At 34.8% G+C, this 16724-nt stretch overlaps 3 protein-coding genes across 3 annotated transcripts; 2 read left to right on the top strand and 1 right to left on the bottom strand.

Moving 5' to 3' along the window:
- The first annotated feature begins 316 nt into the window (after nucleotides 1–316).
- LOC100253613 (ferritin-3, chloroplastic) lies at nucleotides 317–4058 on the top strand. Its single transcript, XM_002278188.5, has 8 exons — nucleotides 317–666; nucleotides 1982–2065; nucleotides 2150–2210; nucleotides 2284–2371; nucleotides 3047–3108; nucleotides 3326–3391; nucleotides 3490–3553; nucleotides 3690–4058. The coding sequence occupies exons 1-8, from the start codon at nucleotides 365–367 to the stop codon at nucleotides 3737–3739; spliced, it is 777 nt and encodes a 258-aa protein (XP_002278224.1). The 5' UTR covers nucleotides 317–364; the 3' UTR covers nucleotides 3740–4058.
- Nucleotides 4059–4602: 544 nt separating this feature from the next.
- On the bottom strand, nucleotides 4603–7705 carry LOC100263779 (small ribosomal subunit protein eS4). Its single transcript, XM_002275027.5, has 5 exons — nucleotides 7546–7705; nucleotides 6531–6608; nucleotides 6250–6430; nucleotides 5926–6023; nucleotides 4603–5337 (listed from the first exon to the last, which is right to left on the bottom strand). Exons 1-5 carry the CDS (start codon nucleotides 7546–7548, stop codon nucleotides 4903–4905), a joined length of 795 nt encoding a protein of 264 aa, XP_002275063.1. The 5' UTR covers nucleotides 7549–7705; the 3' UTR covers nucleotides 4603–4902.
- A 1016-nt stretch (nucleotides 7706–8721) lies between these two features.
- Nucleotides 8722–14216, top strand: LOC100258631 (mitochondrial import inner membrane translocase subunit TIM22-4). Its single transcript, XM_002275108.4, has 4 exons — nucleotides 8722–9026; nucleotides 9456–9646; nucleotides 9748–9820; nucleotides 13747–14216. The coding sequence occupies exons 1-4, from the start codon at nucleotides 8864–8866 to the stop codon at nucleotides 13830–13832; spliced, it is 513 nt and encodes a 170-aa protein (XP_002275144.1). The 5' UTR covers nucleotides 8722–8863; the 3' UTR covers nucleotides 13833–14216.
- The last annotated feature ends 2508 nt before the right edge of the window (nucleotides 14217–16724 follow it).

Raw genomic sequence — 16724 nt, 5'->3', positions numbered from 1 at the left:
CTTTCACCGAATTACAGTTGCATCTTGAACACATTACCATAAGCGACGTCACGAGAAGCACGAGGCCACCACGCGCCCCCTCCCACTATAGCAATCACAACCGTCCACGTGTCTCATCCTCAACGGACTAAACCCCTGGCGTTCTTCAATTACAGTTGCATCTTGAACACATTACCATAAGCGACGTCACGAGAAGCACGAGGCCACCACGCGCCCCCTCCCACTATAGCAATCACAACCGTCCACGTGTCTCATCCTCAACGGACTAAACCCCTGGCGTTCTCATATTTTCAATGCCACTCTCATTTTCGTTCTTCAATCACCACTTCTCTCAGTTTCCCTCAGCTTTCTCGTTTTACTAACAATGCTGCTCAAGTCGTCTGCTTCGTTCTCTCTCTCCTCCTCCGCTTCGTTCATTGGTGATCGTAAGAACGCGTATTCTTCAACTGTTCTACAATTTCCATGGAGGAATGAGAATGTTTTTGGCGGCAAGTTTGTGATTAAGGCTTCCAAGGAGTCCGGTAAGGCATCAACTTTAGGCGCTTGGTTCGATCCATTCGAGGAAGTGAAGAAGGAGCGTCTTGTCGTCCCGACTTGTCCTCAAGATTCTCTCGCTCGTCTGAAGTTCTCCAGTCCATGTGAAACAGCCATCAATGAACAGATCAAGTCGGATTTGTTCATCTCTCTCACTTTTTATTTACTTTATTCTAGTCTAGAGTTTTTCATGTTTCTAATCTTCATTTTTGTTTAAGGTGTTGAATGGAGACTCTTTTTTTTCAATGATTCTTAGTGTTTTCTTTCTTACCTATACTTTGTTTTCTTCTTGAGCAAGTGGAAGAAAATGAAGCATATTCAGAAAAGTTTTTTCTCCTTTCTAGTGTTAGATAAGAGACTGTTTTGTAGATGCTTCCTTGGATTTTTTTTCTTCTTATGCCATGTTTGTTTGTTTAAAGTGGAAGAAAATGGAGCATTTTCAGAAAAATGTTTAGAGAGAGAGAGAGAAATTCATCTTTCTCTTTTTTATGTACTTTATTCATGTCTAGAGTTTTTCATGTTTCTAATCTTCAATGTTGTTGTAAATGTTGAATAGAGACTATTTTTTGAGGATTCTTTTGTTTTTTCTCTTCTTATTCTCTGTTTGCTTGTTGAGAAAGTGAAAGAAAATGAAGGATTTTCAGAAAAATGTTTAGAGAAAGAGAGAAGAGTTGCTAGAATCCGAACAAGGCGAATAAGACCGAGATCAAGTTATGGTTTCCACTTCTTTGTAGGTCTTTTACATGAATGTCAAAATTGCATTCTCAAAAGGCTTTGCAGTGTTCATTTTAGGAGTTGTGCAGAGGTTGAAAGCTGTTTTTGGAAAATGGTATAAAACATGCATTCAAATCGATGGTTCTTAATTAAACCTCCACTAACACCAAGCTGTGGTTTGCATCGACTTCTTTGTTTTCTTTCACACGAATGTAAAAAATTGCATTCTCAAAGCTCTTGCAGTGTTCATTTTCCGATTTGTTAAGAGGTTGAGAACTGTAGTTTGGAAAATGATACCAAACATACATTAAATGGACCTGTCATCATAATAGCTTGATCAACTTAGCTCGAATACAATTGTTTTGGTTTTTTTTTTTATGTTTATTTTTCTTCTTTTTCTATGTTTTCTCATCAACAAAGGACTACGTCTCACGACTACCAAAGCAGCCACTGTTTATATTGAACCTTTTTTTTTTGTGTGTATGCGTGTGTGTTTCGTGCTTTTATTCTTCTTTCATGTTTATCCTTACATGATTGCTATTTTCCGTTTTGTTACCCTGAACTAGACTCTAAAGTGAGAGAGGTACTTCCAAAATGTGAACCAAATAGTGCACAACAGAAATCCAATTTCCTTTCCTCTTCATCTTCTATTTAATTTCAGCTAGGTTTCTGGTTTCCTTATAATGCTGATCTGCTTACTTTTCTAACTTAGCCTTTGTTCTACCAATCACAGTGTGGAATACAATGTCTCCTATGCCTATCATACTCTGTATGCCTATTTTGATAGAGATAATATTGCTCTCAAGGGCCTTGCCAAGTAATTCTTCAAAACCAAAAACTCTTTCTACCTTTCTTGGTTGCTGTACTTGTTTAGACTACCACATTATTTGATTACATGTAGATTTTGCAAGGAATCAAGTACAGAAGAAAGAGAGCATGCTGAGAAACTGATGGAATACCAGGTATTGGCTAGCTGCATTGCATTAAACTTCACACATATATTGGGTGGTAATGCTGATTTCTATGGATTTTTAGAATAAACGTGGAGGAAAAGTGAAGTTACGGGTCATAGTGAGGCCACCGTCAGAATTCGATAATGATGAAAAGGGAGATGCATTGCATGGTATGGTTCATCAATTGGTCCTCTTCTTCGTGATGAGATAATTCCTGAAATGTATATGTGATTTTCCCATGCCCCCTCCCCTGTTTGTTTATAGATGACTCCGGAACAGCCATTAGGATGCATGAGGAAGTTCCCATTTGCATACCCAGACAGTTTTTTTGGGCCCAGAAAGGAAGAAGAATCACGATTTTATGTAGAATAATACTAATATCTTTATTTGAGATAGGTTGATGATGAGACCCTAAAATGTAGGAAATTTCACTGCATTGTTTACTATTATTGTTAATGATCTCAGTGTTAGAAGCGGTTCATTTTACTCTAATGCGTGTTTGTGCTAATTGGGACGTGATTTAAATGAGTTATCACGCGCCATTGGATTTCTATGCATTTGATCATTCTTGTGCATGTTAAGAGTAATGATATATTCGTTCAAATGGATCCACATGGGATTCTGTAATGCAAATTTATGTGTGGGCATTTTGATGCAGTATTTACATTTTTTTTTTACCAGAGATGCATGTTCGCGTATTATCAATACTTTTATAATTCATGAAAATGTGATCAGTACAATAGGCAATTAGTCTGAGATGTTATTGATTTTTTTAGTGTAAAACATTGGTTTGAGGTTGATTTCATCTCTTGCATAGTAGTATTAATTTGCAAATATTAATGCAGCAATGGAGCTAGCATTGGCTCTGGAAAAGTTAACTACTCAGAAACTTCTGGACTTGCACAAAGTAATTGCTTTACCCTCCTCCATGGTGTTTCTCTTATTCCATCTTTAGTAATGTATGTTCTATCTTGGATTTTTCTGTTTGTTTGATTTGTAAACTGGGCTTTGAGTTACCCTCTGTACCAAGCTATGGTGTTTGAGGCTTCATGCTTTGACACCATCATTTGTGAGCTAGCACACTGCTTTTCTTCTAAGGTCTGCTCTTTCCTGAATACTAACAGGTTGCTGTTGAAAATGATGACCCTCATTTGGTGGATTTCATCGAAAGTGAGTTCTTGACCGAGCAGGTGAGGCAACTTCTCTTGTTCTCTTTATCTGTTTGGATTGTTCAACCAAATATTTGTAAGCAGGGCTTTCAACAGTTAATGTATATTTTTACATGTAGGTGGAATCTATCAAGAAAGTAGCAGAATATGTTGCTCAGTTGAGAAGGTTGGGCAAAGGATATGGTAATTTCTGGTTAACTTGGGCGTCCCATTTCCTTTCCCCTCCATCTTTCATCTAGCTCTAATACATGGCTGTCTTTCTTCCCTTCTGTTTTCTTTTTGATCGACCCTAAAAGCAGTTCTAATGATGAATTTGCAGGAGTCTGGCACTTCGATCAGATGCTCCTCAATCATGGGGTTGCTGCATGATGAAGAATCACAGCATTAGGTCTGTCTTGGTTAGGGTCGAAATGCAGGCTAAGCTGGATTTGGTTAGGCCGTTTGTTTTGGAGTAGTTCTTATGGGCGATGAAGAATTTGGTGGTTCTTTCTGGAATGGGTTTTTCTTTTGCATGATGAAATATTACAATACCTATTCCCCCTCTTTGTTGACATTGAAACGCAGCCTTTTTCTTTGGTGGTTGTTCTGGGATAATTGTTTCCTTTCTACAAGGTTTCATTGCTTTAACTGAATTGGGTGGTGATGACATTTTTTAACTTGAAGAAATTATGGTAGTATTTTCTTGTTATGATTTTAGGCTCGGTGCCAAGCAACTCTTCAATCGAGGTGAAATAGTTCTTACCGTTCAGCAGTTCTTTGCTTCTATTCAATTTTCAATATTAGTTTTTTAGGGATACCTGATTTTTAAACATTCCTCTGAAAGCCCTTTGGGTGGTGGTTTCTTTGCCAATATGGTTTTCAACTCTCACATTGGCTGCTTTTAAACACAGCCACAATGACTAGTTGAGCTGCTATAAAAATAACAAAATGGCAAAGGACCTGGACAAAGAAAGAGGTTTAACACCACTGTGGCTTCACCTACGTCATCCAAGAAATTTAAGATGGAAATTTAAGATGGGACCTTGTATGCCACAGAAGATGTGTTAAGGCATTAGGTGGACATGGCAGACAAGCTGATAAAAGATGGGCTAGTCATTAAAATGATGTCAAAGCAAAGAAAGAGGTTAAACACCCCATGCATATGGAAATGATGTCAAAGCTAAATGGATGGAACCATGACAAAAAGGTTCAATACCCTAGCTTTGAAAAACAAGCAACATTAGTCATTAAAATGATAAAAGCTGCAAATGCAAGGTAGATATTCCTTATGAGAACAAAAAAAAGGTCCAACATCACAAAACAAAATACAGGACAGATTTTAGCTAATCAAAACGATCTAGTCTATCCAAATTCCAGCCCACAGCATACAGTTTGCAACTCAGTAATGGTAAAGAAACACCAGAAATCAAAACATGAATCTTTAAGCATAAAGGCTAATAAGAGAGATTAAACTGCAAAATCAAAGTCACATCTACTGAACTTGTATAAAAACTATGCCTGGAGGACATACCAAGAATATTGACCCCATGCTATTAGGCACTGGAAGCTGCTTGGGCTGCGAGTCTCTTCTGGGCCTCCTCAATAATGGACAGCTTGATACCCTTGCCCTTGGGAAGAGTCACCCAGGGCTTTGTACCTTTGCCAATGATGAACACATTTCCCAAACGTGTTGCAAACTCATGCCCAGTAGCATCCTGGACATGGATGGTCTCAAAGCTGCCCTTACGCTTCTCCCTGTTCTTAATGACTCCGACACGTCCTCTGTTCCTTCCACCCGTCACCATGACAACATTCCCAACATCAAACTTTATGAAATCTGTGATCTTGTTGCTCTCCAAATCGAGCTTGATAGTGTCGTTGGCCTTAATCAGAGGATCAGGGTAGCGGATGGTTCGCCCATCATAAGTGTTGAGATATGGGATTCCCTTCTGTCCAAACTGCACAGACCTCACCTTGCAGAGCTTAAACTGCAAGAATGACAAATAACATTGCATCAGAGCCTAAATGCCTAAATCAGTTTAGTACAAACTGCACGTCCACAAAAAAGAAGATTCTTTTCTATCTTGAAGAATATCTTTTATATACAATATTTTCAAGTACCATCAAATGTAATATCACATCAACTCAATCATATAATTTTTTTTTATAACTGATGAACCTCTCATGGCCAAGCCCTTAGAACTCTCCATAGGGATCTAAACCTTAGGGTGCTGACCATTCCACAATAACCAACATTGGATAAATTCAAAGTATTATCAGTGATAGGAATAGAACCCAAGACCATGTGTCACTTATTAGGACCACAATTCCCAGTATCCGCCCGGATCAACTAACGGAAATCAACTCAATCATATAATAAAACATAATCTTATAAAATAGATCAGCTAAACTCAACTACCACTTCAAGCCAGCTGATCTTTGATCTCCTGTTATTATACACTTAAGGAACATGATTTCATCATCTAGAGAACAGACTATACCAAGTTTAAATTTAACTTACAGGAAATTCAAAATAATCCTCTCAAAACTAAAGAGAATACAAATCAAACACCTACCTTAGCCTCTTCATCCCTAATTGAGTGGAGACGAAACCGGCCCTTGGTGTCGTAAAGCAGACGGAAGTTCTCATTTGTTTTAGGAATTGACACAACATCTGGAATGAGCAAGTAAAATAAGTTATCCTAACTTGTCTTCGATCAAGCAAATCGAACACTATGCTCATAACAAAGCTAAAACATTCTCACATAATAGAGAGAATACATCTTGACATCATTATGTGATATTTCTCATTGCAAAGTTACAAAGATTGTGTGAAAAAAGGCTCTCAAAAAGAAATATGCAAAGAATAATTGGCTGTATATTGGTTGGAGTGTGCATACCCATGAAGCCTGAGGGATATGTCTTATCGGTCCTGACCTTCCCATCAACCAAAACATGACGTTGCATCAAAATGGCAATGACCTCACGATATGTGAGAGCATACTTCAACCTGTTCCTCAGGATAAGGATCAAGGGCAAGCACTCCCTTGACTTATGAGGTCCAGAAGATGGCTTGGGAGCCTGTATGACAGATTATAAGACATTAAAGCAAAGCAAGTAAAACCCGAGGGTCTAACATTATTAAGTAATGGAAACACACTGAGAAAAGCTTATCACTTACAAATGCACCCCCAAGTTTGTCAAGCATCCAATGCTTTGGGGCATTAAGCCTCTTCAAATGTTTCTTTAACCCTCGTGCCTGTAATGAGCCAAAAATGTAGAGGTTCAGCAACCAACAGAACAAGAAAAATGGGGAAACTAATATGAAGGTCACATTCAAATATTCTTGTAAGTCATTCAAAGATACTAGCTGAAAACTATAAGCTACATTAAAAAATGGCAGGTTATATATTATCCTTAATCATCTCACTTCCAATCAGGAATGAAACACTTCATGAAAAACACATGTTATCTAATCCACTATCAGCAATTTCTTCTTTCTAGATCCAATCAACAGGCCATAAAGTCCACCTACTTCCTCATAAAATCAGCAAAAGGAAAGACACAAGTAAATTCTACAAACCTGGCTTATTTCTATGCCCAGTAAGGTGGACTTGCCATGTTCGATCCTTACTTTTGTGCTGAACCAGTGTACCAAAGAGCAAGAGATTTCCATTTTTCCAGGTCATTTTCAATGTTCAACAATATTTTGGCTTGCCAAACAGCCTAATGAGCAATCCTCTAATTCCCAATCCGACAACCAACCATTTCTACTTGCTACTTATTGACAAAACCCCGTTTGGCTGCTTCGAAAAGTGAGGATAGCAGAAATTATCCAAGTTTTTAATGGCTTTTTCTCACGACTAAACATTAAACTGAGTTTTCCAGGTTCTCCATTTGGTGAAAAAGCGAATCATATAGATCGACACGAGAAAAATTATATCCAACTTTCACTTTCGTTTCTTTTCTCACGCTTTCTCAGCCCCCAAACAAGGAGTCAAATTTATCATAATGCTTGGATCTAGCAGTTCTAGATCTATAATCTATCAAACCTATCAATTGCGATTGAAAAATGCAACCATGCGCGGATCTACACTACAATCGAAAATTTCAAATGAAACAACAATAAACCTAGGCATCTAACAGAAAAATCATAGACCTGGGACATAAACTATACAGAAAAGAATTTAACGAACCATGTTGACAGTCTTGAATCACTAGACTACCGCCGGCGGTGTCGACGGCCGCTACTCCACGAGAATGAACTTGGGTTGAAACAGCGTCAGCCACTATAAACCCTAGTTCACCTATAAATATATATCCTGAACCCGGACTACATTGTGGGCGGGTTGAGCCCATCCCATCCCAACATCAACCTAACCCCAAAAGGCTGTATCTTGGGCTAAAAATTTGAGCCCAATCCAAGGTTAGATAAGGATAGAAAATATAAAAATAAATAAATAAGATAAAAAGGTTAGATAGTTTAATTTTTTGTTTTTTGTTTTTTTTTTCTCAATGACCATGAAACAAGAAATTTTCGAACCTTTTAATGAAAAAGTGATTAGTGTAAATAATTAAATATAATTTAATTGTAATTTAAAATGTATTACATTAAGTATTAAAATAAATAAAAATATATGAAAAAATAATTCTTATAGATCAAATAAATAGACATCATTTAGGATTCTAAATTTATTATATTAAATAATTAAAAATAAATAAAATAAAAGATTATATTTTAAAACAACTTCATTAGAAGTAAATATTATATTAAAATATACATTTTTAAAAATCTAATTTCACTGTATTAAGAAAACATGTAGTTTTTAATTTTAAGTGATTTAAAATTTACATTATCAAAATTGCATAATTTTTAATTTTTCAAAAATTAATTATTTTATCAAATATTCATAAATAATTCGAGGATGATGTAATTATAATAAATCTTTTCAAATTTTATCGATTAAATTTTATAATATGATTAATTTCGTTCACTTTTCTTAAAATTTTGATTAAATACATTTAATCTTTATAAATTTGATAAATATCATTTTTTATCCTTTTAATTTATTATTTTCACTTAGCTCATCTCTTACTCGAAAGAAAGAGATCCTTTTATGATAGGATAAATTTTTAAAGATAATCAGATATATTTTAAGGGGCGTGATTAAAATTAATTTGAATGTAGCAGAATTTCAAAAAAAAAAAAAAGAAATTTTAATAGGGAATTTGTTCATGGAACTCTAATTTTGTACGACGCCGTAGGCCACAAGCACCACGTGATCCCCGCACGATCCACTTTCACCAGTAAGGTACTGCCACGTTTGCACTTTTTTTTCCTAGTAGATGCTAGAGTATACAAGCGGTGATCTATTCTTTTAAGTTTTAACTCCCAAAACCCCTGCCTAGGTTTAAGCCCTCTCTGGTTGAACATTGTCTCCAACATTTGGGAATCGGTAGATTTGCTCTCAACGAGACTGCTCCGTTTTATGGAGATTTGTTGATTCTGGTACAATGTCCAGCAATTCAGGAAGTGAATTTACCAATGATTCTTCAAGCTCAACGGAGGCAGAGAAGCCTCAGATTGAGCCCATACGAATGCCCACAGTGGAGGAGATCAGAGGCCAAGACATTTGGAACAACTGTGCTGTTCGCAGCGTTGCCAGTGGAGTAATGGGTGAGAATGAAATAATCCCTTTACGTTTCATTATGTCGTTTTTGGAATTATTAGTTTGGTTTCATGTTTTCTTTTTATTTATTATCTGTTTGGTCGCTAAGAAAAGGAGGAAAATACTAGAAACGGGAAGGGTAAAGTTGTATTCAACCATCCGAATAGGTTTACAGTATTGGGTTTATCTTGGTTCTCGATAAAAGTGAGGGAGCGGGAAGGAATCTGCTTAATATCGCCTCTTTTTCATCGAGAGCCAAGGAATGACCAAACTGAGTTTTAATTTTCATTTTCTTTCTTCTAGGAATAAACACAAAGAAAGGATAGTGCTTGAATTTGTCATTTATTTTATTGTTCATGGTGTTTTGGGTCTATGGCTGTGCAAGATTTTAGCTTTATTTTTGAGCTGTCATTGTTGATTTGTGGGAATGGTTGTAGGAGGAGGGCTTGGTTTATTGATGGGTTTGTTTCTGGGGGCATTGGACAATCCTATAATGCAAGAAGAAATGACTGCTCGGCAGCAATTCATTTACACTGCAAAGCAGATGGGAAGCAGGAGCTGGGGTTCAGCCAAGACCTTTGCTGTGATGGGCTTGATATTCTCAGCTGCAGAATGTGTAGTTGAGAAGGTACTTTAAAAAGTATATCAAGTCAAATTGATATTTCTATAACTTTCATCCATGTTTGAATTATTCACTATGGGGACTAATTGTGTCGTGTTTGGTGTAAGGCGCGTGCAAAACATGATACAACAAATACAGTTGTTGCGGGGTGTGTTACTGGGGGTGCAATATCAGCAAAAGGTAACTTTTTTTTTTTTTCATCATCTGGTTCATTTTTGGGCCAAGAAGTTTATGAGGGCATGGAAACTGTGTTCTTTTAAAACCTATTGCTGATCTGCATTCATTGATTATGTTTCGGGTTCTTTATCTTGAATTGAGTATATGCTCTCAAATTTCAGCTTAGTTGTGCATAACTCTCATTTTTAAGTACTCCCATTAGGTTTCAAATGTTATTGCTTTTTAGGAATGTTAGAGATGGTATGTATTAATAAAAGTGCCAAACAAAAAGAGGGCAAGAGCCATGCCGCCCAAGTACATAGGAAGCATACAAGGTGCACTAGGCCAACAAAACCAAAAGAAAGCAAAAACTAGATATCTACATATTTAACTCTACCACAATACCATAATAACAAAGTTTTAAGTAGCCCATATCGCGTTGTGTTTCTTTCCTTGAAACTGCAGTGTCAACACAATGGGAAACTGCTAGTTGCTCATGTAAGAACCCATGACAACCCACATAAGCAAGAAAGCCAAAAATTACAAATTAGAAGCTCACAATGAATATGTTCCTCCTTTTGTTTCAACAAACAACATCTATTAACTATATTTCAACCACATCTCATGAGCTGGTCAACAGTATGATTTTTCCCACAATCACTCCCAAGAAAAGAAACTAACTTTTGATGACACTTTGTAATCCCAAATCTTCTGCTTGGAAAATGTGAGGCAGTGCCTAGAGCAAAAATCCTCTAGGAGGATCTAACAGAGGATGTGCTCTGCTGAAAATAGACATCACAGCTGCATAAAGGTCCACAAGCTTCAACTTCCAATCAAAGAAGCAACCCTCCTGAAAATGGGTTTCTAGCCACCCCAAATCTCTACTCCCTCAACCCAACAATCCACCACCCAAGGATCTTTGAAAACTACTATATTAAGTAATTCTGTGAACTGTATTTCCAAAGGAGTCTCTCTACATCAGATATCATTCTAAAATCTGGTTCTAAGGCTATTCTCCACCAAAATACAGGTTCTGAGGAAGAAGTCATGCCAACTATTTCTGATGGCTTTCCAGAGATTCACCTGATAAGCCCTTCAACATCTCTTTTAGTGCCGAATCCTCCTCTGGCCCCTCATACTTTCATGTTGTGACCTTTGTTCATCAACTATCTCTTTTACTAGAAATATACACAATCATTTCAGGAGTAAAGCTTTATTAAGGACTGAAAGCCTTCCAATACCCAAAACACCATTAGCTTATCACAGCAAATTCTTTCACTGAACCAGATGAATGCTTATGATTACCTGCCTGCCCTCCTAAAAGAAATTTCTCTGAATTTTTTCAAGCATGTTCTATGCTTTCCTTGGGCCTATAAATAAAATTTTAAAAGGAAAAAAAAAAAAATCTACACCTAACTGGATGTATTGTAGATGGGTAGATTGGCAAGGTTGCATTTTAGGAGCATAAATCTGTCCCCTTTGGACAGATGCTGCCTTTTTCAGCATGCCTGCCCTTTCTTAATTTTTTGACAACAGGGTCCTGTATTGAAGATAATTTAAAAACGCCATCCTTATGGAAAAATCCAAGTTTATAGCAGGAAGCTACCTACACTGCGTCCAAACCATGAGGTCAATTGCTCCACACCTTCCACTCTTCCCACAGGTGTCAGCTCACTTTTAACTTATCTGTACTACTACATTAAGAAAATGGTGCTGCCTACTTTTGTTGGCATTGACAACAAGCCCTAACACCCCCCACCAAAAAAAAAATGCTTGTAATGTCCATGTCAATACAAGTTTGGAATAGGGGTAAGAAAGTAAAACTCAAGAGTAAAGGATGTTGGAATGGTGGGTGGAGCCTGTAGGCTTGGTGGGTCCATGGCCTCACCAGTAAGGCATTTTTTCATAAGTACAAAATAGTTGCCTTTGGAAATCAGAGTATTACAGCATTTTCATGTTTATTAATTGGTTAATGAGTTGATCACTCAGTTGGCAAATATTTTGCACTGGCATGAGATCATGAAACTTAGATTACTAGCCAACTAGATCTTGATAAAAAGCTGACTGATAAGGGCCAATGCCTGGCACATTAGGTGTACCATCCTGCTTCTGAATCTGGGTGAATTGGATCCTTGTGACTCTGGTGTTTATGCTATAGTACCCTCTTTTTGTTGGACCCCGTCACTACCTGATGAATTTGGAGGGAGGGTTGGATGACTGTACTAATTAGAAAACACTGGTTTCCATATGTCCATGTGGAAATTATTTTGATGAACTTGTCATGCGTACTGATCACTCAATAAAGACACAGAGAGGGAAAAATATATAACTTTATGAGCCTTTAGTGTAATGGAAAAAAAGGAACTTACTACGTCATCTGATGAAATGTGTAGAACAAGACACTGATAATTTTCATAAAGATATTCTTTCATATTTGCTTGAGTCATAAGTTAATAACCAGGTGCTCTTGGCTTGTATTATGGTCTCCACAATGGCAATGTTTTTGTAATCAGGGGTAGATGTGTCTAATCAATTATTTTCTCCATTGAATCTTATGGCAATTGCATATGTGAAGATTATATCTTCACCATCATCATCGTTGTGCGAATTTTTCTCAAGTTCTGAGTTTCCTCACAATTTTGTTTTACTGTTTCACTCCAAGGAATTTTGTGTGCTGAGAAGAGGGGTAAAATCTTGAAATGTTAAACTCATTTTTACAAATTGAACTAAAAAAGTGGAAAATGATTACTTTTGCCATCACTTTATGAAGGGTGAGAAAACAATTGAGCTTGAGATCAAAAGGTTTCTCTCTTTTTTTCCTATAAGCATTTAACAGCTGTCTTCGGTTCCTCCCATCTACTAATCTGTTGATCTTGATTTCATGAGCATATCATCAACCTCTTGCCGAAAAGCTAGGTCTTGAATTTTCTCCTTCAACATAAGTCCCGGATACAATTTTCAGCCGGATTATGTGGTCTGCATGTTCCTCAAATATGGCAAATAATAACTTCAACCTGGCATATCTAGCCAAGCATCTTTGTTTCTAGTCTTCTATTGTCATGTCATTCCCCCCCAACTCCTTGTACTGGTTTTCAAGATATATGGTTTCAAAGATCGTTTTTGGTTTTTTTTGGCTTTCTTTTTGTTTGTTTTGCTTGTTTGTTTGTTTTTTTTTTCCTGATTTGAGCAACTGTAATTTTACATTTTTTTTTGAAAAGGGGGTCTTTGGTGGGTGGGGGGAATCTCACTGGTATTGTACCAAGAATTTTTTTTTTCTATCTGATTTCCCATGGCATTTACAATGATCAATCACTTCCATTCCTGCATTGCATTAATAAAAGATCTGTTGTTGAACAGAGGATATCTTTGTGTGGAGATTTTTGGGATTGTGAGTAATTTGAGAATAAGATTAAAGCTCAAGAACTTTGTAGCATTGTTAAATTCCAGGGAGACTACTAAGAAAAAGTGATGAAATTTAATATTTATTTTTCAAATCAATTTTGCATCAAGTGCCTCATTTTGAGGAAAAAACAAAGGGAAAAAAAAAACCAATTTCTTACTTGTTTTCAAGTTTTTGCAATGAAAGGAAATTCTAGTGGAACCCTATATCTTGGAGAATAGGTTCCAATGCAAGAGCTTTTATGTTGTATGTCATGTTACAAGAAAAGAAATGGAACCTAAGTGGAAACTGCAATCAGAATCCCTAATGGTTTTAACTGTCATTCTGATCATGTAATTCTCCTTCATCCAGCCCCGAGACCAGCAAGTGATGGCTGGAAGCCATTTCTATTTGCAAAACAGATGAAACGACAAGTTTTTTACCCAATTGAAAAACGTGTTGACTTTTGGTCTTTGCTGATGTTGTTCTTACTAATAATTGTTATGACTCACATCTCTATTTGCTGCCATGGTTATGTTGACTCACATCTCTAACTCTCATGTGTCTCTAGGCGGTCCAAAAGCGGCTTGTGTTGGTTGTGCTGGCTTTGCAACATTCTCAGTCTTGATAGAGAAGTTTTTGGATAGACATGATTGAGTGAACAGGTAGCTTGTTCCAGTTTTGCATACACTGATTTTATCACAAGAACGTGATAGGCCACCTGCAGAATTTAGCATATTTTTTCAAAGCTCCAGCCTCCCTCTGTGATTCGATTTCATCCCTCTTTACAACATGATGCAGCAAGGGAAACACAACCCTTTTGGATTTGTACCATTTATATTCCCATTTTGACTATAGTTTGATTATTGGATCGATCCTCCAAAGTTGAGGAGTTTGAGTAGATTACAGAGATACCCTACATGATGCATGCAACATTCAAAATAACTCAGAACCAAGAGGAACTTCTTGATGTGTTTACCCAGTTGATTTAATTTCATTTTATCAGTGAAAAACAACGGCTCTTGCCAGTGTTGCTTACTATTTTCTGAATTTACAGTCAAACAATTTAAGGGGCTTTTTTTTTTTTTTCCTTTTTTCTTTTTTCTTTTTTTTTTCTTTGGTTTTTTTTTTTTTGTCTGATCAATGCTAAAATTCAGCTCGAGGAGCCTAAGGGCTGTTTGGAAATGTTTTTGAAAATTATTCTCAAAAAACAGTTTTTGGGAATGTTTTTAAGAACAGAGAATAGGAAATAGATGACCTATTTGGTAACTATTTTAGAAAACAATTTTTTTGTTTTCTAAAATAAGTTAAAGAAAATAGTTTGATAATTAGAAAATAGAAAAAAAAAATTGTTTTTAAAAACAGAAAATAAGATGTTTTTAGATAATATTTTTTAGTTGTTTTCAAATGTGTTGTTTTTAAGGGATTTATAAAAAATAATTATATAAATACAAATAATGATTAAAAACAAAGTTTTACATATAAAAGTTACTTTTAAATATCCAAAACATATTAAAAACATTTTAAATTTTTAAATAGATATTTATTTTATGAAATATTAGAGAATAATTTAAAAAAAATATGTTTAAAAATTGTTTTTTAGAATTATTTTTTAAAATAGTTACCAAACAAGGTTATAGTCTTCTTAGAAAATATTTTTTTAGTTGTTTCAATTTGTTTTCTAAAAGCTGATTTGAAAAATAATTATAATGAATGACTAAAAATAAAGCATTAAATATAAAAACATTAAAAATAGGTTAAACATTTTAGATTTCTAAGCAAACTTTTGTTTTGCAAAACATTATAAAACGAATTTTTATAACTATTTATAAAATAATATTTTTAAATGTTTTTTAAAACATATACCAAATAAGCCCTTATTTGAATTTTTTAAAACAAAAGTCTTAAAATGTTTTCAATGTTTTTTTTATGTTTCTAAATATTTTTTAAAAATAAATTTTAAAATAATTATATTTTGTTAAAAATTTATCAAATATATTTTTGAGTTTGAAAAACAGTTTTTTGTGTTCAATAATAGAAAATTATTTTTAAAAACAATCCCAAAAAGGGTATTGAGGTTTGGGACTAGGGGGTTGCATGGAGATCATAATCCAAATGGGCAACAAAGCCTTATTTGATAATTATTTTTCAAAACAAAAAATAAGAAAAATAAAAAAAATAATGAATCACTCTTTCCATTCTTAAAAACAGAAAACAATATGATTCAAAATAACATCTTTCAATTGTTTTTATTTATTTTTTAAAAAATTCTTAAAATTATTTTTCATAATTATTTTCGAAAACACTTTGTAAAGAAAGCCGAAGTGACCAAGCCTATAGAAAGAATTTAGATGATGACCATGGTCTAGTTCATTGCAAAAAAATTGAAAACAAATGGGACATTGGTGCAAACATATAAATAAATGAATAAATGAAATTCCACTGTAAACAATGAGACTTAAAAATGTGTATATAACATTACTTGATTGATGGTGTTTTTTCATCAAGTACAAAATAGTACACTTCGATGTTATACTCAGAATAATTTAAAATGCGTTTAATAGTGATTCTGAGAAGCGTTTGTAGTATTTCTAATACTTAAAAAATAAAAACACTTCTTAGAATCATTGACAAACACACTCTTAATATAAATTAGTGATTTCATTTAAATCATTAAATATATTAAGAACCACAACATTGTAATAAGAAATGCTTTTAAGAATAATTATTTAGTGTTTAAATATAAACAAATAGAAAATATCTCTCATGCTAATATTTTTTATATTGCTTGATATAATAAAATAATGACATTTTTTTTATAAAAATTAATATAAAGTGATATTTTAGATTTTTAAAAGTAATATTTTAATGTTTATTAAACGTTTACTTTTTGCAAATAAGTGTTTTTAATCTCTTTAAAATGACTTGTTGTGGACCCTGTATTTCGCTCGATGCGTTCTCACTTGATGGCGAAATTCGCTTTTATTTTATTTGGTGAAAATTTGATTTTTAGAAAAAGACTTGGGGTCTCCACTTATTTTTGTTTTATTTTTTAAGGGAAAAACAAAATACGAAAGAAAAACCGTAAGTATGACTCCTAAAGAGAAAAAACAAGTCTATGAAAAACTAAATCTGGGTTCGAGGTCAGGTTACTTATAGGGAAGGTACGGTGGTGAGCCGTAACATCCTTTTAAGTCCCTAAAAACAAGTCTCTACTAAATAAGGTGAGACAGATATGACAATTGATAAGGAAATCAATTAATACCTGTGAAATAATCAAATAATAAAGTGAATCATGCACCAAAATAAGCAAAATATGAATGAGATCGTACTTTAGCAGCAAATAATAGTGCGCTATAATGGAAACAATGTTAGCTCAAGTATAAAATTATCATATGCATGTCAAAGAGCAAGACTACGATCAAGCAACATTCATTAAGTATAGCAATCGACAATCAAAAGAGAAAACTCATATGTAGGGCCCCTACCAAAGCCCAATTTATCTTGCATGAAGTGGTTTCAACAATTTCATTATTTCGAAATTATGAA

The sequence above is a fragment of the Vitis vinifera genome, chromosome 6 (assembly GCF_030704535.1).
Source record: "Vitis vinifera cultivar Pinot Noir 40024 chromosome 6, ASM3070453v1".
Taxonomy (NCBI): Eukaryota; Viridiplantae; Streptophyta; class Magnoliopsida; order Vitales; family Vitaceae; genus Vitis; species Vitis vinifera.
The sequence above is the reverse complement of the archived record's forward strand: the minus strand, read 5'-3'. Positions and strand labels throughout refer to the sequence as shown.